Source organism: Anas acuta, chromosome 1 (genome assembly GCF_963932015.1).
Source record: "Anas acuta chromosome 1, bAnaAcu1.1, whole genome shotgun sequence".
Classification (NCBI taxonomy): Eukaryota; Metazoa; Chordata; class Aves; order Anseriformes; family Anatidae; genus Anas; species Anas acuta.
This window is the reverse complement of record NC_088979.1, coordinates 62356813-62380309: the sequence shown is the minus strand read 5'-3', so window position 1 is coordinate 62380309 and position 23497 is coordinate 62356813. Positions and strand designations below refer to the sequence as shown.

General features: G+C 41.8%; 2 protein-coding genes across 5 annotated transcripts in view; both read right to left on the bottom strand.

Annotated features, from left to right (window-relative positions):
- Window positions 1-5851, bottom strand: part of TFDP1 (transcription factor Dp-1) — a 41142-nt gene extending 35291 nt beyond the window's left edge. For 2 of the 3 annotated variants that reach the window (XM_068679032.1, XM_068679048.1), the window contains exons 1-2: window positions 4988-5225; window positions 4230-4314 (exon numbers count right to left, since the gene is read on the bottom strand). In XM_068679032.1, the coding sequence (XP_068535133.1) occupies window positions 4230-4241 (12 nt within the window). In that variant the 5' untranslated portion in view covers window positions 4242-4314; window positions 4988-5225. Of the gene's footprint in view, window positions 1-4229; window positions 4315-4987; window positions 5226-5712 lie in introns of those variants that run through there. The other variant, XM_068679041.1, reaches the window with a different exon arrangement.
- A 5906-nt stretch (window positions 5852-11757) lies between these two features.
- Window positions 11758-23497, bottom strand: part of TMCO3 (transmembrane and coiled-coil domains 3) — a 30696-nt gene continuing 18956 nt past the window's right edge. Inside the window, exons 10-13 of one of the 2 annotated variants that reach the window (XM_068678997.1) lie at window positions 20905-21055; window positions 15486-15565; window positions 14752-14901; window positions 11758-13126 (exon numbers count right to left, since the gene is read on the bottom strand). In XM_068678997.1, the coding sequence (XP_068535098.1) occupies window positions 13013-13126; window positions 14752-14901; window positions 15486-15565; window positions 20905-21055 (495 nt within the window). In that variant the 3' untranslated portion in view covers window positions 11758-13012. Of the gene's footprint in view, window positions 13127-14751; window positions 14902-15485; window positions 15566-20904; window positions 21056-23497 lie in introns of those variants that run through there. The other variant, XM_068679005.1, reaches the window with a different exon arrangement.

The window sequence follows — 23497 nt, the reverse complement described above, 5'->3', positions numbered from 1 at the left end:
ACCCACGAGAAGTTCTGAAGCCTACCACTGGTGTATTACTTCAAGAAGATTGTGCAGTTGAAAACTAATTTGTTGTTTCATGTTCTTCATTAACATTTTTTTTAATTCTTTTTCATGACTGCAAACAGTCATGAAAAGGTGAATAACGGAAACAATCCTAAGCACCTACCACTAGGTACAGAGTATTTATGTAATCAATGTATTTCAATACATGCAATTTTCAACTTCAGAAGGAACCCTACTCATTCCTTTTGTCTAGTCCTATTTTTTCTCCCACCTGGCTGTAATACCATGCATTGAACAGCAGATTTCTAATAGTTTCAGTGCCTGAAAGTGACCTCTGCTTCTTCTCTTCCATTGTGTAACGAGTCTTAAGGAAAAGAACCACAAACTTCTCTGTATGGCTGCTTGAGGGGCCTCAACACAGTTCGCTTGCAGCAGAAGTGGACAGGAGGAGAACCAGAAACAGAGTCATACCACAAGTTGGATCTTCAGCTACAGTATAGAAGCTGTTAATTGAGTAGTGGTGGTGTATCAGCTAACCAATTGATACTAAAAAGTATGTATCATCTGAATTTTCAGGTGATTCTAATATATGACTGAGCACAAAAATGGTCAGCAATTAGTTCTCAATTATGCTGGGCCCCAGCAAGCTAATCCATGAATCCTGTGAGCAGCACAAGTCAGCTGAGCACCTTGGCACGTTCGTTTGACTCCTCCAGCTCCTGCCTGCAAGGTGTCACATCTGTAAAAGTAGTGGAAGAGTTTATAGGAGACCCAACAAAGACTCCGAGAATTACACTGATTATCCAAAAAGAGGATGTGGCTAAGCTGGAGTTTCTGGAGATGCTCTGCACACAATGACAACCTCTATTTCAGAACAAGAAACTTCCCATATGCTGTTGTCCAGTGCTCTCAAAGATGTACACGGTGCAAATGTACACATCAAGCTGTGCCCAACTCTACTGACCTCAGCTGAACACCAGCTGTCATCCTGCCTCTGACGAGCAGAGGAACAATCCTACTCCCATGGTGCACACATTCTTCAGATACTGCAACCACTGTTCCCTCATCCATGCATGTTTTTTCCCCACTGTTTCTTTAAATTGGATAAAAATGTCAAGTCTTTCTAGTAACTAAGCTCTTCTGAACTGAATATGGTACTCCATGCCTGGTTCTGTTTGAACCCGTTCCCAGCTGCACACAATGCTCACACACCCACAACCAGAAATGGCTACACTCATTGCTGTTACCAGACCCCACTGGAAAATGAGTTTGCTCCTTTTTCCTTCTACATTGATTGCTTTCTACATCTCCTACCCTTTATGTAACAGTCCTCCAAAATATAAGATTTGGCATACCCACAAGTACTTCAACCTTCACAAGCTGGTATTTATCTATTTATGTTACTGTCAATGTATCCAGCTATAAGATTAGTCTCAATTATGCTCTTAAACTCAACCTACATGCTCCTAATTAAGGTGCTTTCCCTGCCCCCCCATGGATTCCTGACCCTGGCAGAGGAAATCAAATAATTTTGCCAGAAATCAATGCTTCGTTGCTTATTTTCCCTTTATTGTACACTCTGAAGAGCATTAGAGGGATACGTTTTAAAGTAATATTTAACAGAATTTAGACTTTGGTCAAATATCTCGTAAACATTATCTTGCCAGCTTACCTGATCAGTACTTTTGTAATTACTTAATCCTTTTTAAAACCATTTTCTTGGGATTGCCAGTATTCTCCAATCGAGCTCCCCTTTCGTTCAATTCTCCAAAGAAGCTGCCTGCCATCTTTTAATAGGTACGTAACCTTTCAAACAGCTGTCTCAAGCGGTAGCTCTTATAAAGAGCCTTCAGCAGAAAAGCTGGAAGTGAGCAACCCAAGGAAAAGAAATGCTTCTTTTCCTGTAGCAGGTGGGAGGAGGGGTTAAGTAGAGGCGCGTTATCTAGTGGAGCCCTGGCTCCACACCTTCCTCTTTGGCGGGGCCGCCTGTTTCACCAGGCGCCAGAGCAGGCACCGGACCCAGCAGCACAGAGCGAGCGTGGCACGCACCCCGAGCCCGCGCCCACTGGCTGCAGTGCACCGACGTGTGCTCGGCCACGTAAAGGCCACCTGAAGACCAGACTTAGGGTATGAGCAGCACAACCCGTCCTTACCACAGTTTAGCCATTTCAGCCCTGAGGACAAAAAAAGGAAGGAAGGGGTGGGGGCATTCATCAACTGTGCCATCTTCTTCGCCACGGCATCTCACAGTCAGCGACTGCACTCGATAGGTGACACAGCAGAAGCACAGGCCGCTCATCACAGCAGTATTTCCAGGTCAAAATGTGTAAGTTTACAGTGGAGCAGGCCTTACAGGCTTAGTATCCGGATATTTAGTGGTACTTTATCGTGATTAATTCCACTGTTTCACGAGGGAAAGAACTGGAACTTGGGACAAAAAAAAAGAATTATTCTTCTTTTCCCTTCTGAAAAGAAAACTATATATACATACCAATTAGCACCTTTATTTTCTGGCATTAAATGAAACCTAAGGCAGCCCATCATCAGACTGGGAATTTAAAACTTCCCAGCTTTCATTATACATTTTAGACTTCGTGTAATGGTGGGCATGCAATAATCCACAACAAGGTAAGCAGTTCACCTTTCTTCCCTGAGGCAGGATTATATATATATGTGCAGAGGTTTTTAAGAACAGGTTAGACAATCCTTCAAGATTTCATACTCTCTACCTACCCTGTTCCAGTGCTCAAGAACACTTTAAATTTTACCTACAGTCTGACCTAATTATCACTTTTCCATATGCAGCTCATGTTCTACTCTTAGAAGACACTGATAACAGCTGTTTGTCCCTATCTATAGTATCTTCCTCCATTTCTGAAGTTTATTACCATGTACGCTATTTGTCCCTTAACCATTCTGCTTTGTAGAATAAGCTAGAACTTTCAAAACCGAGGCTTTTCCTCAAATGTCTTACTCTCATTATGCTCCCATAGACTTTCTAGGACCTTCATCTGGATATCCAGGTGCCAGTACTTCTTCACGTAGCTGATCTCTCCTCCAAATGGCGGTATTAAACAAATGTGCTCTAATATCCCCATTACTTTGAACTGCTGCAATTTCATCTCCTGTTCCACCACTCCTCTTTCGTTTTCTTCCCGCTCATGTGGCCTTTCATTCCCTGAACCCTGCTATCTGTACCACACTTGGCCACCCTTATCTTTTACAAGCAAGCTTTGAGTGACTATGTATTTCTGGTTGCGTTTCTGCAAACTAAGATATTTTTCAGTTGCCTCTAAACAACGAAAATTCTCTACAAGATTAATTTCTTAAAACAATCACTATTGCATGGTAATTCTCACTCTGTGAAAGCTACAACACTTCACATTAGATCATACACTGCTGTTTAAGAATGTCAGCTTGTTTACTTTTGCTTTTGTTTTTAAACTAAGTGGAGATATATTCTACTTTGCATATGGAATAGTATCTTGTCTTTTTTTCAATAGGGAAATGTGAAAGCCCAGCTGCCTTAGGTAGTAACAATGAACTACACCTTAAATGCAGAACCTGTTTAAACAGTTTAAAAAAGAAAAAAACACTGGAATGGGTAAAGACCAAGTTCAGGAGGTAGGCCACAGAACCAGAGCCACTAATCTTGAAGTGAATGGTAATGAAAATCAATGATGAAAGTCCCCAAAGCCTGTTCTTAGTGGCACTAATTAGCATTTTTGGTAGATGGAGATGAAATGGTGAACACACATAGAGACTTCCCTGCCCTGGATATATAATGTCCCATCAAGCAGTAGAAAGGCAATGCTAGCCAGCAGCGACACTTGCGTTGTGACTTTTGTCAACAAGTAACGATAGAACAGTTATCAACAACAACCCCAACACCCAAACACAATATTCTGGGGGTATTTTGAACCCTAAGTCATTTTAGTGTTCAACATGAATATACCTAATGCCAGCGACCCAAGTGCTTTTATGGGAACAGCAAATCCTTAAGATTACTCTGAGACAATAGCTGCAGATCTGAAGCTATGCTGCTACATCTAGAGGGAAACATAGCCCAGGCTTGATGTGCAATGCACAGAAAGTAAGTTTCACATATTCACTGATGTCAGCTACTATAAAGGATGACCTGTTTTGCTTCTGTTAATAAAAACAAAAGCAAAAACATGCTATTTGCTATGCTGCTCCATGTGACGTGCTATAAATATACTTACATCTTTTGCCATGTTACCAAAGACTAGAAACCAATCCTCTTAAAATCTTGATGGCTGCAGGACACGGAGACAATGATGCTATTTTCTAGAAAGCAAGAAAAGCCAACATTAGCTCTAAAAAACAGGAGGAGGGAAAAGTTTGTTCCCCGTTTAAATCAGCACCTACCCCCAGACACGTTCTGCTTTGGGAAGAAAGAAGCGTTTTTGAGGAGGGGAAAGTTTTGTGCCAGCACCGGCCGGCCCCCCAAGCCCCCCGGGCCGATCTGACACGTGGGGCGCGCCGCCTCTGGGAGTCGCCCTGGCGGGGCGCCCTTCCCCCGGCCGAGCCCAGCGGGGGCAGCGCTCCCTCGGCCGCCTCCTCCCCACCCCCGTTGGCGGCAGCAAGCAGGCCTCGGAGAGGGGAGTCGGGGACGAGGACGTCTCCCCCGGGGGGGCCTTCAGCACCTCCCCCCTTCCTCCTTTTCTTCCTCCTCCTCCTCGCAGCGGGCGGCAGAGGCTGGCAGCGCCTCGGGCAGCCCCCCCCTTCGCTCCCTCCTTCCCTCCTCCCCCTCCGCGCCCCCCGCCCAGGGCCTCACCACCCGTGCTTAGCCCTGCGCCTCCCTCCTCCTCCTCCTCCTCCTCCTCCTCCTCCTCCTTCTGGCAGCCAGGGGCCGCCCGCATCGCTTGGGGGGCACCGAGAGCGAGGACGAGAGACGAGGGGGGGGCACGACAGCCTAGGAGGGCACCCCCGCGGCTCTCCCCATCTTCCCTTCACCCACCTGAGCGGCCGAAGGCGGAGAGCGCCGGCTCCATCCCCCAGCCAGGGAGCCGGAGCGGCACGGGCAGCACCACCACGACCACTCGCAGCACCAGGAGGAGCAGTACCAAGAGGAGCAGTGCCAGCAGCAGGAGCAGCAGCAGCACCCCAGCACCCGCCGCGCTGCAGCGGACGCTCCCCACTGCACATGTGCGGCGGCGGCGGCGCGCGCGGGCCCCGGCGGGAGGGAGGGAGAGGAGGGAGGGGGCAGGGGCGGAGGGAGCCGGCACCAACGCTCCCTGACGAGACCCGGGGGGGGGGGGGGGGTTGGCGGCACCTCACCAACGGTCACAACCGCCCCAACGGCCGCCGCGGGGACCCCAGCGCGGGTCTCCCCCTCGCTCCCTTCCCCTCAGGGCTTGATGGGGCGAGGGGGGCGCTGAGGGGGTCCCGCTGCGGGCTGCGAGGGCCCCGTCACGGCCCTGCCCCCCCCGCGCCTCACGCAGCCGTGGGCTCGCCCGCGGCCCTCGCACACCTGCGCGGCCCCGCCGACGGTTGGGAGAGGGGAGGGAAGGGGGGGGGGGCGTTAATAACCCCCTCCACCCTTTTTCCCTTTTTTTATTTTTTTAAATTATTTCTATTATTTTCGCCATCGCCGCCCGTTAGCCCAGCGGCCGCGGCGGTGGCGGTTGGGAGGTGACGGTTGGGAGGTGACGGTTGGTTGGGGGGGGGGGGATTGAAACTTACACTTTTGTGCGTCCCACCGGCGTGACGCTGCGCGCTGACGTCACGGGGGTGTAGCGTGCCTTGCACGGGCACACGCCGAGCGCTCCGGGCCGCCCGCCCCGCCCGCCCTCCCTCCGCGGGCACGAGGGAGGGCAGCGAGCATGCGCGCCGCTTTTCGCGCCTTTCCCCTCGGCGCCCCGCCTCCCCGCGCGGGAAGCGCTGCGGGCACTGAGTGCGCTGCTGCTGCTGCTGCTGGTGGCGGCGCGCGCGCGGAGGGCGGGAAAAGCGGCGGCGCTGTGGGGGCTGCCCTAATGGCGGGTGGGGATTGGGGGGGGGGGGGGTGCGAGGCTCCTCAGGTGCCTCACGCCCGGCGTCTCCACAGCCCGGCCGGACCCCCTGTCACCGCCCTGAGCCCTCAACCACCCCCCTACCCTACCACCCCTGTCACCACCAAACCATGTCCCCAAGCACCAGGCCCAACCTCTCCTTGAGCACCCCCAGGGACGGTGACTCCACCACCTCCCTGGGCAACCCGTCCCAGTGCCTGACTGCTCTTTCTGAGCAGAAATGGCTCCTCATTGCCAACCTGAACCTCCCCTGGTGCAACCTGAGGCCATTCCCTCTGGTCCTGTCACTGGTTACCTGTGAGAAGAGGCCGTCCCCAGCTCCCCACACCTTCCTTTCAGGTAGCTGCAGAAAAAAATGCTTCCCGAAAGGCAGCATCTCCTCCTAGTGATGCTGTCAACCCTCCAAGCCATATATATACACACTGAGCCTGTGTACTTAAACTTTTTTACATCTTTTTTTTTTTTGAGAAACTTTGTTCCAGTATCCCCATTACCAGAGGCTCCCATAGGTTCCAGGATGGCACCCTCAACAGACAGCAGGGTATGTCTGTCCCAGGGCAAAAAAGGGACTAGAACAAACAAAAAACAAACAAACAAACAAAATGTTTTTAGAAAGGTAATGGTAAGTGACTGTACACAGTTATAAGACCTTTCCTCCAACATGCTGAGTTTTACCCCTGAGACTACCTACTGTCACTTTTTGAAAACTCTCCAGTTGAAAACTTGCAGCCTCTCTAGTGCAGAGGAAAATGGACAGAATCTTTTTATAAATAGAAAGTTGAGAAAATAATTCATAAATGACTGTGATTTGTAGGGCCTAAGAAAACAATACTAGCCTTGTAGAACAAAGGAGCAATAACAAAGGGCAGAACACAAACCTCATACCACTGCTTTTGCAAACTTCACAGCTCTGCAAACGCAAGAATCAAGTCTTTCTTGACCCAAATCAGTAAAGAAAGAGTGATTGAAGACCACCTTATTTAATTACTCAAATTCCTCTATTGACACTTGTGTAATCTCACTGTGTGGAAAAAAATCTTCACTTCTCCGCTCTCTAGGCATTCCTCTCCTCTTGGTCTCTCTAAAGCTTTTTGGAGCTTCAGGACTTCCTTTGTGTTTGTAGTGGTGAAAGACTGTTTGCAGGTTTTGTTTTTTTCTTTTTTTTTTCCTTTTTTTTTTTTATTGTGGCCTGTCTCATTTTAAGTGTGCTTGAAAAGGAGAACAGATCACAACTTCAAACAGCGTCAGTTTGGTGCAACTGTGCAGCAGACTGAGAGAGAGATGTGAAAAACGTGTTTCAGATCATCTAGTCGATAATCAGACACCTGTGACACGCCAGACTACGTGCACATGGATGCATTTTGACCTACACGCTCAGGAACTGGCAGCCACGCCATTTTCAGATAGGGACCTGCAAGAGCTCCCTTCTTAAGCAGACACCTCACACACCAGCTGATACGCGTGTCAACATTTGGCCTCACTGGGAGGCAGTATCTCCCAATTCTCAAACTTCTGCTCTATTTTAGGAGATAAAAATACAGCTTGGCATTGTAACGTTGGACGTTTTGCCATTCTCTGACCTAGGTTTTGTCCCCCAGGGCAGGATCAGCTGCCCCGAGGCCATTCAGATTGCCCAGTTTGTCCTTCAGCTCCAGCAGGAGGGTGCAGTCGTCTCTCATGGTAGCTCACTGTCCTTATGGGCAAGAAGCGTCTCCCACCTAGCAGAGGTAATTACTCAGTGGAGATGGTGGAGCACCAAAGAAGAGCACCTGCTAGGCTACTACCTGAAGCTGGTGGATGCTCTCTTCTGCCTTTCCTTTCCCTCAGGGCAGGTTGGACCACAGGTTTCCTAGCCCTGAGGACATCTTGCTGCTCTTCTTTCTCCTTTCAGGGGTACGGTTGCCTCCTTCATCAGATCAGCTTACCAGTGGATGCCTGGGACTAGCTGCTGTTTACACACAATTGCCATTTCCAGCCAAACTACTAGCACTGCTAGCACGGCTTGCCTCCTGTCACTCACCGGTCCCGTTTCTTCCATGCTTTGTGTTGCCCATGTGCTGGAGCACTGCCAGGAATGCTTACCGAGCAAAAGTAGATTCCCTTCTTAGACAAAACCCAGGAGAGCTTTTGTGGTTAGATTGTTTTGGGTTTGCTCCAAGAGGCAGCAAGGCCAGGCTAGGTTTCCCACACCCTCCATCAAGCATCATCATACAGCACTGATCTCTCAAGCGAGGCACCCTCGCATGCCTCTCTGCCCACAAAGCAAAGGATGTCCAACTATACAAATAAAAGGCACTGTGAGGTTTTCTTCTCATTTTTGAGGATTACGGGAAATATGAATTCTTAAAGCTTTTTAAAAAGCTCCAGGCACCTATGACAGCATTCACTGAGCTACCCTAGGGCGATGCCAGTGTCAACTGCAAGAAGCTACCTCGTAGCTCCCACAGAAAGACTTTCCCACTGAGAAACAAGCACAGCCAGCTTTCTATGGGATGAGACCAACACAGGGTAGTTTAGGGTCAATATATAGTGATCTAACACTGGAAACAGGGAAATGAATCACAAGGTACGATGACAGTCAATACCACCAATTTGCAAACTGTTTTGATTCCTTCTCCCTCATAGACAACAATGAACAAAATTAGCAATTAAGGGCTAACAAGCAAGAACTGCAGTCCTCAGAGAAAGATGCACAAACCAAGCAACCAGTCTCATTCACCTCCAAAACAAAAAAACAACAGAACCACCAAAAAAACAAACAACCAAACAAAAACACAAGATATGCTGAATGAGTTGTTATCTTTCCTTTCTATTCTCTCAAGCTCAGCTTCACCACGTAAATGTCCTTTCATCATTAATGAAGTTTCTGCTTCGCATCAGCTTTTTTGTGTTCAGATGATGCTGATCATTGGATAAAAGAATGAGATAGACCTCTATCCAACAAGCTGAAATAAAAAATTCCAGACAAGACCACCTGCCCTTTAACAAATCTTCAACAAATCAGCAGACGTTCCTCTCAGGGGTTCTGGTTCTCTGCTTTATTTTTATCTCCTTGACACAGAAAGAGAGTATTCCAGATTACAAGCAGTAAATTCCTGAAAAGCTGCTGCTATATCTAACATGTGCCAATTGCAAAGTTTTCTACCCATTTTATATACAGGTACGACAGTCGTTCAGGAATAAAGCCTTCGTTTCTATCCTAAGACTGTGTCATGGACCCAATTTTGACTTGGAATTATGCATGGAGCTGTAACTCGTATTTCAGGAAACATTTACAATATCTAAACCTGCAGCTTTCTAGAGGACAGCCCCAACTATCTGGTTGTAAATCAACTTGTGTCTATTAAGATTAGTAATTTGGACTTGCATTTATTATCCAGTCAGGCAATTCAAGGCTGTGTCAACAAAGTGACACAGGATATTGAGCTCAGATGAAGCTCCTATTGCTCTTCCCCCAGTCCTTAGAAAGTCTAGGCAAGTCAGGTCTGAGTCAAAAATTATTCAGTAAAGAGATGGCAGAGATGAGGCTGCCCATAGGGTACCCAGATACTTGCTCTCCATTTTGGACATGGTGCCAAAAGGACTTTTCACTTAAATCCTTTAAAAGGTAATCAGGGAAAATATGTATTTTATATGTTTCTTAAGAGACATAAACCCTCTTTTTTTCCTTCTGTCCTCACAGGAATTTTCCAGAGAAGTACAAGTAGCCACAACAGTTTATTTAGACATAAGGTTTACTCATCACAGCTGCAATACTTTGTATAATAGTTCTGAGGGCTTACTGACAAAGAGACATAATGGAAACCAGACAGAGGCCTCTGTCATGGTCAATTTTATTTTTTCCCTGAAACATAGGTAGTATGCTATGTGTGACTTAAGCATCTTTCAAAATTAACATGGGGCATTTAGTTGAGAACCTTGTATTTCGGGGAGAAACTGTAGACTAGATCAGTGGTCAGAGTAAGATTTCTCTCCCTAGTTTGTTAAGAAACAAAGTTAAAATTATTTTAGTGGGGCACCTGAAACAAAAGTTTGAGATGGTAGACTTAAACTCTATCATAAAGCTTCTGAATTACTTCTATATTTTGAATACCAGTTATTGAAGTAAACCAAGAAAGCAGTTTCAAATTTCTTTTCTGATACTCATTTTATAATCAAACTCTTTTATAGATTTATAGGGCAGCTTTTGCCTCTGTTTGTCACTGTTCCTCAATAACTTTGGAAACCATTACAAAAGAGATGAAATTGCCATGTGTTTCTGTAAATTTTTATGAAGAATCAGTGCCTGGAGATAAAGCCCCACATCCAGTCTGCAAAACTCAGTGATGAGTGGCAGTGGCCAACCAGCCTAATAATAAGTACACTCTCTAAACTAGTCCAAGCTGTATTTTGACAAACCCAGCTGATGTCAGAGAAAACAGAGGAGGAAGCTGAGGCACAGAATGGCTGAGGTTGGAAGGACCTCTGAAGATCACCCAGTCCAACCCCCTGCCCAGCAGGGTCACCTAGAGCACGTTGTGCAGGATGGCATCCAGGTGGGTTTTGAATATCTCCAGAGAAGGAGACTCCACAGCCTCTCTGGACAACCTGTCCCAGAGCTCTGTCACCCTCACAGTAAAGAAGTGCCCCCTCATATTGAGCTGGAACCTCCTGGGCTTCAGTTTGTGCCCGTTGCCTCTTGTCCTGTGCTGGGCACAACTGAAAAGAGACCAGCTCCATCCTCTCGACATCCTCCTCTCAGATATTTATACAAATTAATGAGGTCTCCCCTCAGCCTTCTCTTTTTCGGATTAAACAGGCCCATCTCTCTCAGCCTGTCCTCATACAACAGGTGCTCCAGTCCCCTACTCATCATCGTAACCCTCCTCTGAACTTGTTCCAGTAGCTCCATGTCCCTCTTGTACCGGGGAGCCCAGAGCTGGACACAACACTCCACGTTTGGCCTCACCAGGGCTGAGTAGAGTGGGAGGATCACCTCCCTTCACCTGCTGGAAACACTTTTCCAAATGTAGCCCAGGACACCGCTGGCCGTCTTGGCCACAAGGGCCCACTGCTGGCTCATGGTCAGCCTGCTGCCCACCAGGACTCGCAGGTCCCTCTCTGCAGAGCTGCTCTCCAGCAGGCCAGCCCCCAGTCTCCACTTGGAGTTATTCCTCCCTAGGTGCAAATAAAGACCCTGCACTTGCTGAACTTCACGATTTTCCTCTCAGCCCATCCCTCCAGCCTGTGCAGGTCCCTCTGGATGGCAGCACAGCCCTCTGGGGTACCCGCTACTCATCCCATCATCATCGTGTCATCATCAGACTTGCTGAGGGCGCACTCTGTTCCTTCACCCTGGTCGCTGAGGAGTAAATTGAATAAGACTGTACCCAGTAGTGACCCCTGGGGGACACTGCTAGCTACAGGCCTCCAACTAGACTGCACAACTCTCCGAGCTCTGTCGTCCAGCCAATTCTCAGGCCTCCTCACTGTCCCCTCATCCAGCCCACGCTTCCTGAGCTCGTTTATGAGGATGTCCTGGGAGACAGTGTCCAAAGCCTTGCCGATACATGATAGAGGAAAGAAGTATAAAGCACGCAAACCCATCCAAAGCTTTGTTAGTTTCGCTACCTGGAGGATAACTTTCATTTTAATTGGCAATTTAAACCCACGGAACATGCATTTTGCTAGCTATTTGCCGGGTATCAAAGTTATTTCATGTGATAGTATAATACTGGCCTAAAGTGTTAATATACCTCTTTTAATAGCACTGTTTTAAACAGATAAAACTCGACATGATTTTGAAATTGTCAGAGTGGACTACAATCTATGAATAAGCTTTCTCTATGATGCTTACAAAATAGTCTTACAAGGCTTATCCTGTTACGTATAATGTTTTAAAGAACAAAGCACTTACATTTAAGATCACATTCAAAACATTATTTTTTTTTTAAATATCATGATACTTTAAGGAGACTAACAATTTATACAATGTAAATGCAAAGTATGAAGTTGTGGAGTTCCAAATACACATTCAATCTGCCATTTCTAGTTTTGTGCAAATTAATTTGCTTGAAATAACTTCAAATGTAGAATATTATCAGCAACACCCAACCTCCAGAGATTAAAAAAAAATGACTTTTTTATATCTGCTTGAAATTAGACTTCCCAGATCTACTAAATTTATTTTTGATTTAAAACAAGAAACTGTAAACAATTACTACAACAGCAGTTAGCAACAAGAATGGGTAACAGTTGTCAGTCTTGAAATATAACCTATGCCCTTTGACCTTTTAGTCAAGTATGTAAATAAATACAAGAACTAACACAAATAAAAGCTACCATTATAAGAAAATACATTATATGCTGTAATTTGGAATAAAATCTTATACAATATCGGCTGCATCGTTTGGAATACGTATTTGCTTAAAACAGCTTGATACTAACAGTTATACTTCTTTGTGTAAAGGACTAGACTTTTACTCACCATCAGAAATGTGTTTTGTGATTAATTTTATACCAGTATACTAAACACTCAAGTGTGAAAATGACTCAAGTCATATAGTAGAAGAAGATACCATAGGCACCATAATATATATTTTTTTCTTTCAAACATAACCTGGTGATGAACCAACAGTAAGAAAAGGAGATGAAAATTAAAAGGCACATTCAGGCAAGAAATAATCAACACAGTTTGCATGATGCTATAGTTAAAAAAATAATTTATACTCTGCATAATTGAACAGATCAGGAACAAATACTCTGGTAGATTCTAATCTGTCAGAGAAAGCCAGTTTTGTAAGAGATGTGCAATTCAAATCAGATCACTCTTTTAGAAGTTGAATTTTGTTTTGTTTTAAGGTCAGTGTAAGGCTTATAACCAAGTGCATGTTAAGAGGACTACTCAAAACCTCTTGTTTTCCAAGTGCATAGAGATACAACGAACAATGAATATATTCTTTGCAAGATGTATTCTTGTACATGTGCAAGTCTTATCAAGTACTTGAGCGTCTTTCGGGTCTTGGAACACACTTCATAATAGCAGCTCTCCACAGGGCAGGGGCAAGTAAAAGACTTAGAGTAGTCACACTCAGAATAAGAAGATAGACCTGAAAATCGGAAATAAAAGCCATTACTTCCCTCCACAGTTACGTGATAAACTAAGAAATGCTTTAAATTTGATGAGATCAGACTTTTCTCAATATTTTCAGGCTGAGACTTTACCTGTCTCTCTTACCAAGTATGCTTGATTACAAAGGCAAAAAAGTGCATGCACAAGTCATGTAATTATCTGTTTACCTGATTTGAACATTCACTTGAAAAAGAAAAAAGAAAAAAACAAACAAATAAACAAACATAATGAGCTCATAGAATAACAGTTATTTACATCTATAGCTGAGAGGTCAATTTCAAAAGCTTAAGGTGTGCTAAAAAGTCAAAGGCCAAATACCACTTTATTAATAAACATAAACCATTCTGGTTTAAAGATATAATGGCAAAGTGTATTACTAATATATACACTATAGTTTTTTACCTATCAAGAATCCCTCTAAGTCATGCTGCACATCTTCTGAAATGAGATCTTTGTTACATGTTATGGAAGAGTGTTTTAAAATGGCAATAAGAAGTAGTTTGAGGTCTCAAATATAATTTGAGTGACATTTGGAATTTAGACCTATGTAAACCTGTACAGTAGAAAATGACATGAAAACTGACCCAGGAAAATTGAAAGCCTAAGGGTCTCCAGGCACTCTGGGTGGGCCCCTAAAATGATTCTGTGATGGGTATCTTGAAACTCTATACAAACATATAGTATTTATAACTCCTAATTATATGCAGGAGTAAGCAGGACGATGAATCACCTCTACACACGCAAGTGAACAGCATTGTGTAGATTTTTCACACTTGCTTTATTTGGAATTGGTTCCAGCATTATACAGCCCAGTGCTCTCACAATGGACAGCTCAGAGAGCCAGTAAAGTATTTTTGTGAGCAGAGATACAGAGGGGAAAGCACTTAGCTTTAGAATGTGAGGTCAGTTACATCTCTGTAGCCATAATTTACTGAAGTTCGCAAAAGAGATTTCATCTTGAGAAAATAGTGTTCTCCTAGCTTAAATATAAAGCTAAGTTTAAGGTTTCCGTCCTAGGGTATTTTTTCACGACTACTGAAAAACCTAATTTCTTCTGCAGTGGATTTAAAATTAACAATCTTTGCAGGTAAAGACCACAAGTTTGTTTGCTCACTTGTTTGATTGTACATTAAGGCAACTTGCACTTCATCATACTTACCCTCTACTTCTGATTTACTAATATTTCCTTAGTCAATTCCTATATTCTCCTTACATCTTTCTATAGCTGTATCAAGATTTTAAAAGCAAAAGCTTCTCACTCTTAGACACCTGGGTGCTATCTACAATTCACTGCTCCATTAATAAAGAAGTCATTAAGGGGGAACAGTTAAAGCAAAACATTCATAACTATATAATTTTAAAATTAAAACGTGCAATCTGCAACATTGAAGTCCAACAAGTAAAAAAAGTTCAATAAGGGAAAAATTGAACAAAGAACCCTGTCAAGGACAAACAAGTTTCTGTTTGTATGGGCTGATTACTTGTTACCAGTTTCAAGATTACACAAAATAGGCCTCCAAAATTTCACATACACTGCAATATAAAATCCCAGTAAGTTTTTCAGGTGCAAAACCCAAAGTTAGTAACTATAAAACAGCTTACCTCCCGAGATATGATCCCTGCTCTGCGTGCTCTACTTCCAAGAACAAAAGAGAATTCACTGACTTGTGCCAGTCCTGCTGAGACAATCCATTTGATATACTGGCTGGTCTTTGGAAGAATCAGAGAAAGGACAAGCACTGCCAAGACAAACTTTAAAAAGTAGGGTTTTGGGGGGTTGTTGTTACATTGTTGTTTTTTTTTATGTTTGTTTTTAAATAAAAGAAAATATTACTGTCACTGTAAGATACATAGCATCAAATACAACAATGCTGGACATAAAAATAAACTGGCGGACTTGTAAATGTCTTCTGTGTTAACATCAAAAGAGGCAAAAAGTACACAGCACAGTACAAAGTAGCATTTTTACTAAAATAAAGCATTTGATAACTGTTACAAATCCTAAGTTAAGCAAAGACATTTATCCACGTGTAACAGACTTGTAACATTAAATAAAAACCCTGCATATTTGATTTTTATCCCTGTATATTTATTTTTATCTTTTAAACATAAAAAATATATATTTGTGTGTATACAGCCTAAGAATGTTGTATCAAACTGTATTCTACCAGTTAAGATTCCTCCAATTACAGTAAAGATGTATGACTTCTCAGATGTTTATCAGATTTATCAGATTTTTATCAGATGTTCAGTTTTTGAACTATGTTCATTATGGCATGCAGCACTAAGATTATTCACACTGTTAAAAGATTAAAAAAAATAATAATAAAAAATACCTTCATTATGACCACAGACAACGTAAGGAAGAGTAAGACTGTGAGTTCATATATGACAAATGTGGGGAAAACATGAAGTCCTAGAAGGAAAAACATTGGTATTATCTTAGTGCATCTTTTAAAATCAACAACTTTAGTCAAGCATTCATACTCACATGTAAGCTAAGGCTGAATATAAAAATCTTGTATTTATTGGAACAGACAACGAAAACATGTAAAGTTTCCAAATGCTGAAATAATATATTTGTCCTTTAAACTATTCAGATTTTATTGCATCTACAAAGAAGTATGGAGTTAGATTTCATTTACAAGAACTAGGAGTTTTAGTGTTGTGTGTTTTGTTTTGTTTTTTTTCCTTAAAGTTATGTGCTATACTGTGGCATGTTCTGTTTCTAACTTATTTAGAGCACATACAGTTCATTGCTGAAAGAAATCCACCGGACAGTAACGTTTCACAAGAAGTATTTACAATGATTCAGTTTTAACATTTTTTTTTATTTATTTATTTTTTACCACTGCTTTGCTATATTTTAATTTACTGAGTGCAACTAAGATCTATTTAATAGATAGCAATATTCAGTTTGTTATGCTAGAAATCCCTGGGAAGAAATATTTCAAAGTTTAATGCCAATATTTTATTATGATAATTTTCAGAGTTCATCACAGATTTAAGTGCAAGACTGTATTTTCAAAACCAACCAACCAAAAATCCCCAACACACCTACCAACACTACCTACTTAATCACTTAAGTATTTCCTGGCAAACCTAGACATTTTTGGAGGGGTTTATCTCCAACAATATTCCAAATTGAGTTAAATTGTATATGACAGATGCATTAGCACTTTTGTTTATGTTTTGTCTTTTCCACACCAGTCAACAGTCCAGAACCTGAACTGAAACACACTTCTTTCATTAAAGCTTTAAAAATACCGCAGGAAAATAATTCCATTGTTCTGCACGGTGACTCCAAGATATACTTTGCTAGCCATTTAGCATTCTTGTATGAAACGGTAATGGACTATTACTGAGGATGGAACATGTTACACATAAATTACAAATGCAACAGAAAACGTAATTGTTTTGACCCCGTGACCCTCGCATGCAATCACTGAAAGTCACCTGAACAAGAAAACTCTCTTGGACTGGAATCAGGAAAAGCCATAAAACCCCTGAGTATGGTCTACCCCAGCTAAAGAATGACTTAAAGCCGCATTTCGATGATTTTAGGATTTTAGGGTTTCTGTTGGTCTTGATTGTTTTTGCTTTTTTTTTTTTTTTTTTTTTTGAAAAGGAATATATCAAGGTGGTCTTGCTTGAGAAACTTATGTCTCATGTTGAGACACCTGAATTTTATTCCCAGTGACCACACACATATTTTCATTAATCTTATCTGTATGATCAGTAAAAGGTCAAACCTTGCTGTAGCATCAGCAAAATGATTTGGTTATTACATGAAGCACGATAATGAACTGTCAAGAGCACAGCAGCTTAAAACTAAATCCGGCTATTATTAAACAGACAAGAAAAACAAATATTTGTTGGAGATGTCCTGTAGTCACTGAGGAGGAATCTTACTCACAGCTAAGTCTATTTTTTCCCCTAGGATATGAGGGACTTGTGCAGGCAAGAATCTTTGGAAGTCCATTCCTTTTCCACAAAATCTCTTAAAAGAGAAACCAAACTAGTGGAGATGTTCCTGATAAATCCATAACAATTGGCAATTCTCCAACCTAACTGTTTTTGTTGAAGGGCAAGAGTTTAGCTTTCTGAAGCACGAGGTCAGTAAATCAATGCTCTAACTTCTTATTCTAATGCAAGACTGGTTTCCATGAATTTTCCCTGCCCTGTAGCACTGCAGAGCCAGAAGAAATGTAGAGAACCAAGAGTTGCTGCCTTCCTAAATGCACAGGAGAATTTACTTAGAGCAACTTCAAGATGTTTTGTCTATGTGCACATTCCATTGTGTATGAAAATGTACTTCAAAAACCGTAAGCTCAGAGATTTGTATACAAGTAGTACCCAGTCAGCATGCACACTGCATTTTACTTCTTAAGTTCCTTTTAACTGTGGAAATGCAAATGCAGAAGATTATCAGAATAAGGAGAGAGATGGCAGAACAAGAGATGAACATCACACCAAAAAAAAAAAAAAAAAAAGAAATCTAAATGTTTTGTGGACATGGACAGGCAAGTAGCTTCTCTCTTTTTAGTGTTTATCATGTGCACGTTGCTTGCTCACCTCTAGGCTGGTCTCAGAGGTGTACATGAAAAGCAGCTAGAGAAACACAGCCTGTAACAACGTCGTGTCTGACAAGAGGGCCAACCAGCATATCTGGAACTGTAGGCTTCAAAGGGAGGCTGTAAGTATAGCCTGGGGCTCTCCTCACTACTGGTGGATCAACCTTTTCACTTCTGGAGCAGTCTGAAGTTCATTTGGACTGCTTCCTGACGTGGAGATTATTACCATATTCAAAAGAGCTGAGGCACAAACTACCACAGACTTCTCTGCTATGTGCCTGCTAAACAGCATGTGAAGATCCAACTACAGTCATCACTGTGTCCTGGAAAATCCAGCATCAAGAAGAGGAATCTTAGAGATCCTTGACAGCAGACATGATGAAAGAAAAGAAAACTCTGGTGGTCAAATCTCAGCCAGTGGGAATAACTCTGACACATCCTCAAGATGGGACAGTCAATCAGAAAAATAACTTTAGTGATGCATTGGGATGCCGTATCTTAATGGACCTAAGAGCCCTGTATCTTACTGAACCTAAGATCAAAAAGACAATAGCAGAACAGAAAAAACAACGTTCTCCTTCATTTTTCTGCAACAAAAGGGAAAGCCATCTCCAGTCTACTATCAGTTCTGAAAGCTTGAAACATCCAAGTTTCATTCTGTCCCATGCAGGACAACAAAGCAGTAGGGCTGGATGGATGAGAAGGTGATTAATGTCACCTAATCAGCTCCAGTCTTGGGATCTTCCTTTCAGTTCTCTCAAATCCAACACTGTCAGCATCACCTCTCTTCAGAAGAAGAAGATGAAGTTTTTCAGCATCTTGCATTTAAGGCCCCAATGCCAGCCACAAGATTTACCCAGAAGAAAAACATGGAGCCTTGCAAGTGAGTACGTCTGTACAGCACACTGAGAACACACGACCTAGTCACTCACTAGAAGCAAGATGCCTCCTCACCACTGGCAGATAGAGTTGCTGATGCCCAAATTCCACGCATCTCGTGGTCTGAGAAAACCCAGGAAATTGGAGCCTTAAAAAATAAACAGGCTGTGCAAAGATTCCTCCCATCTTCCTGAAAAGCAATCAAAAGAAAAATCAAATGAGGCCGAGGTGGAAAGGGAAGGATCTGAGTAGCAGGTACTCAAAGTTCTCCAAATGTGACTCTAAGAAGAGACTGGTTCAGATGTTCCCTCAAAAAATATTGGTGAGGACAGAGAGTAACAGCAACTTCCTAACCTCAACAGGTAACACGAAGAGAGTCAGAAAATTGGAAGCAACACACAGAGGCATAAATGAATGTACACTGTCACAGACAGTACGTGAACAGGTACTGTGCAGCTCAGCCTTCAAGCCCCAGGATGGTTTTTGTAGTTAGAACACAAGTAGGCATTTAGGACAAACAAAAGAGGGACTAACTTCTCCAAACAATGTATTTACATTCACTCTTCAATAAAGTCAGCCCCCCAATTCCAACCAAGTCCTTTATTCTAAAAGGAATAGAAATTATATTGCTACAATGGTGTATCACCCCATCTCGGGATCTCAGATGTCTCTACTGTTGCTGTGTGTAGCAAGCACCCTGTTATGAACAAGCCTTACAATTACATTAAGAACAGTCAGAAAAGTAATTTTTGAGATTTGTGACAGTACTACAAAAATAATTTTCTTAGAGTGTAAGTTACACTACGTGGAGTGCTGCCTATTATGTCAACTGAGGTCATGCCCTGTCCATCCGTCTCATCACTATTCATAATTTATGAGGTCACAGGAGCGTAGGACAGTTTTGTGTTCAGTTCTTTGCAAAATCCACTTCTGGCTTATGATTACTTGTCTTGCTTTATAAACCTGGTAACACCACCATTTCCATCACTTTCTTTACCAAAATATGTAAAAAACTTATCTGTGAGCATTTAGCAATTACTCATCCAACCTTGTCTGCTTGTCAACCTTATCTGTTTTATCATAGTTCGCCATTTTATTAAAACAAAACCAAGTTCTTCAAATAGACATTCCTACTGCTAAGTAATCTGGCTGATCAGCACAAGTTACTATCATGGGCAGGGTAAAACAAAATCAAAACTGGCGAGTATAACTTTTTTATTTTGAAAACTGCCAAGAAACACTTGGTTTCTGTTATGATAGAATGGGCATAAAGCAGTATATAAGGAAAGGCATACAAATTCTGATGATGGTAGGGCTTCATTATTATCTCAATAAATATATGGAGATAAAAAAACAAAGAAGAGGAAAAAAAGAAGCAAAAACATGGGCTGTCTTCGAAATAAAATCCAAGAATCTCTCAATTTGCATTGGTTGAAGTAGGTTAGATTTGTGTGCCCCACTCAGTCCTTCTTCTTTTAGATATTGCAATGCTCCCAAAATCGGATATGCATCTCCTGTATAGTCCAGTAGGCCTGTCTCCTCATTCAGTGTACCTAAGCACTGCAGAAATGTGTTTCAGTTTCCTTCAGAGGAGGTATATGGACTGCTAAGGAATCTAACACTTCAAAATGAAGCTAGCAACCAATTTATATAAATATTCTCGGAATTAGCATGCTCTGGATAACAACCTTAATGAATTTCTCCCTGGTCTTAGGCATCAATATTGCATTTCAGTCAGCGGGTAGTCTGAGATATTTCTTGTTCAATTCTTCCTGCATTGAGCACACACAGATTACATCTTCCTAACTAAGGAACCAAGAGCTATAAAAAGGATCTGCTTCCATTACCATATTCTGCTTACAGAGAAAACCAAGCCTCAAGGACGTGAAGTTTAATCTATTCACTGACTCAAAATGGTAATAAAACTTTTGGTATAAATTACAAGTATATCCACTGCAAAGACAGAAGAACATTTTCTAAAAAAGAAAAACAGCAAACATAAGGCCCTTCTTCCCTTAAAATTTTTAGTTACGTGCTTTAAAGAGCCCAGAGAAATTCAGAATTGAGAACAAAAACCTGACATTAAAACAAAAATTGAGAGTACAACATGGAAATTCCTTATGAAAATTAATACTGCATTCAAAAAATAGCAAAGTCAAACCAATGGTGTCATCAGTTAACATTTTAGTATACTGAAAACATAAAATCTATCTCGTTCAATTTGTATACACTAGTTTATTTATTTTTACTCCCCCACATTTGTAGGTTAGCACTACTTTTAGTAAGCTTTGTCAGAAATTACCTATGGATGCAAAGAAAATGATGGCAAGAAAGTCTCGTATTGGTTCAATACAGGACATAATCTCCTCAGTGACCATATGACCCTGAGAAGAGATCAGAGCTCCAGCTAAGAAGCATCCCAGCTCCATCGAGACATCCAGCAGCTCTGTGATCTGTCAAGGAATAACAGGAAAATCTATTACCGTTCTCTTGCCCAGAGTGACCTTCTTTACCATTTCATAGAGAAATTACAAAGCTATACATTGCACTGGATGTAATAAATTAATATAACCTTACACAAACTCAACATCAAATATAATTTAGCTTATTTCAGTTTTCTGCAGTATTATGTTTGTAGAAGAGACTGACAAAACCATGATGTTTCCCCTCCATGTTGTTACTTCCTTCCCCACAAAAACAAATTTCTTAAGCTACATCATAATGCTTTGTGTCTCACTTATGGATAGCATCTGATTTCACCAAAATGAGAGAGACTAACAGCTTGGGAGACAGGCTTGCATAATACAATGAGGCTACGAAAATAAGCCATAGGAACTTCATGTTTCCCAACCGTCAAACAAGGGGAAAAAAAAAATCAAAGCTTATAATTTGGGAGAATAGTCTCAATTTAGCAAAAACAGTCCCAGACATAATTTACATTTTATGACTGTAAATTGGACCTAAATGTGTTTGTGTGTTTTACTGAGTAGGGATGGATTTAAGCAAGTGAAGTAAACTGCTGGAATGAAGCATCTACTTGAAAGGATTCAGACTGCTCTTCGTTCTTTTTTTTATTATCTGAACATGGTGCTAGAAGGGAGAGATGAAACACTTAAAGAGAATGAACTACAAACCAAGAAATTGCTTCAGGCAATGCTTGTAACATGAGAAAAGCAAGCAGCACTTCTCAAAGGTATAAATAAAATGCCTTTAAAACCATACTGCTGCAGACGGTCACCTCACTTAGAAAGGACAATGCTATTAATATTAATAGGACATTTTAACTGAAGACTTATTTCCATAGCAATTTAGTTTAAGTAACAATACACCACGGTGCATTTATGGACAACATTGATCATGTCTTTAATGGTGTTACACTGAAGTATGAAGCTAAAACTCAAGTGACTTGAAATTAATGGAGGAGAAGGGAAGACACGATAAACGAGTCTCCAAGCAAGGTATAAAATGCTGCCTAAATATGCAAAAGACTGGGGTTTAGTTTTAAGTATTAATGTCTAAATGATCATCACGTAATTCCATTTGTGATGATAGTCCTTCACTTATTGCAAGATATTTAAGAAAACAAATTGGGTCTGTCAACTTATGCAAATAGTTGCTAATCTGGCAAAACCAACAAAATAATCTGGGCCAGCTACTGTGAAAAATCTGCCAGTCTGGATACACTCCTATCTTAAAACAAAAGGAATTTCAGTTCAGTCTCAAAGATGCGCAGTGCTCTTCCTAACAATCTGAAATAGCAGGAGGGAAGAAGGAAATGTACACAAAGGATTTAAAATCACCAGGGGGCAAAAAAAAAAAAAAAAAAGGAAGAGTAACAAAGGAAACATTTTGGGAAGTCACAAGCTTGAGAGTATGACCATGATCCAATACAGCCTCTTTAAATAAAACTGGAATTATTTCTACAATTCAGATATAAACCACCAACAGTTAAGTATTACCTGCTATAACAGAGCTTCAGGTCAAAACATTTATACCTGATATATTAAGCATTCATATGCGCATGGTGAAGTTACCATTTCAGAAGGGATTTACCAGCTCTTCTATTGGAACTGTATGATATTGTGCTGTTATCAGAATCACTAGGCAAGTAAGAAGCATTATCAGGGTGAAATAAATAAACTACATGCTTGTTCAGAAGGCATAAAACATAACTAGAGTAAAACCTATGTCTGTTTAGGTTTGCTCCCACAGCATAAAAGCCGAGATCTATGTCTTTACTCTAGAGCAAGCTAAGTAGGAGTTCAAGGACCTGGTAGATAAAAATGCAGATTTTGCTATTTGTCTGTTCTCCAGGTACTATACAACCTCAGGTCTACTACATATATAAACATGTACACACGTATATATATACACACATATATATTAAATCATTACTCAAAAAAAAAGAGAAGTGGATGAGAGGACAAGGAAAAACCCCCAAATCAGGGTACTTTCTTAACCTCATTCAACTTCCTCCAGTCTGTTCTTCAGATTTATACCAAGACTGCTTTTACTATTCCCATCCTGGTTTCTGGTTGTCCAATATTATCAATAAGCAGACACATTTCCCCAACTTACTCTGTAGCTTCAGGGGTTATCATAAATAACGTGTGCAGATAGATGCAATGAAGAGTGTTTGTTTTACTGGCAGGAAGGGCTTCTCAACGAAATGTATTATATAGGCAAAACTCAGAATGTGTTTTGCATTTAGTATTCCCTCTCTGTTTGCCCCATTTTTAACATTTTCCTTTATTGAGCAGGGCTCTAACAACTACTGTTTCCTGGGCTGTGCTCTGTCCTTTTCTTGACTCCTACATTACAGTAAGCTTTGCCAGTCAAAGCTAAATGAAAACTTTTGTTAATTTGCACCTTTTTTTTCCCTTGTACAATTTAGT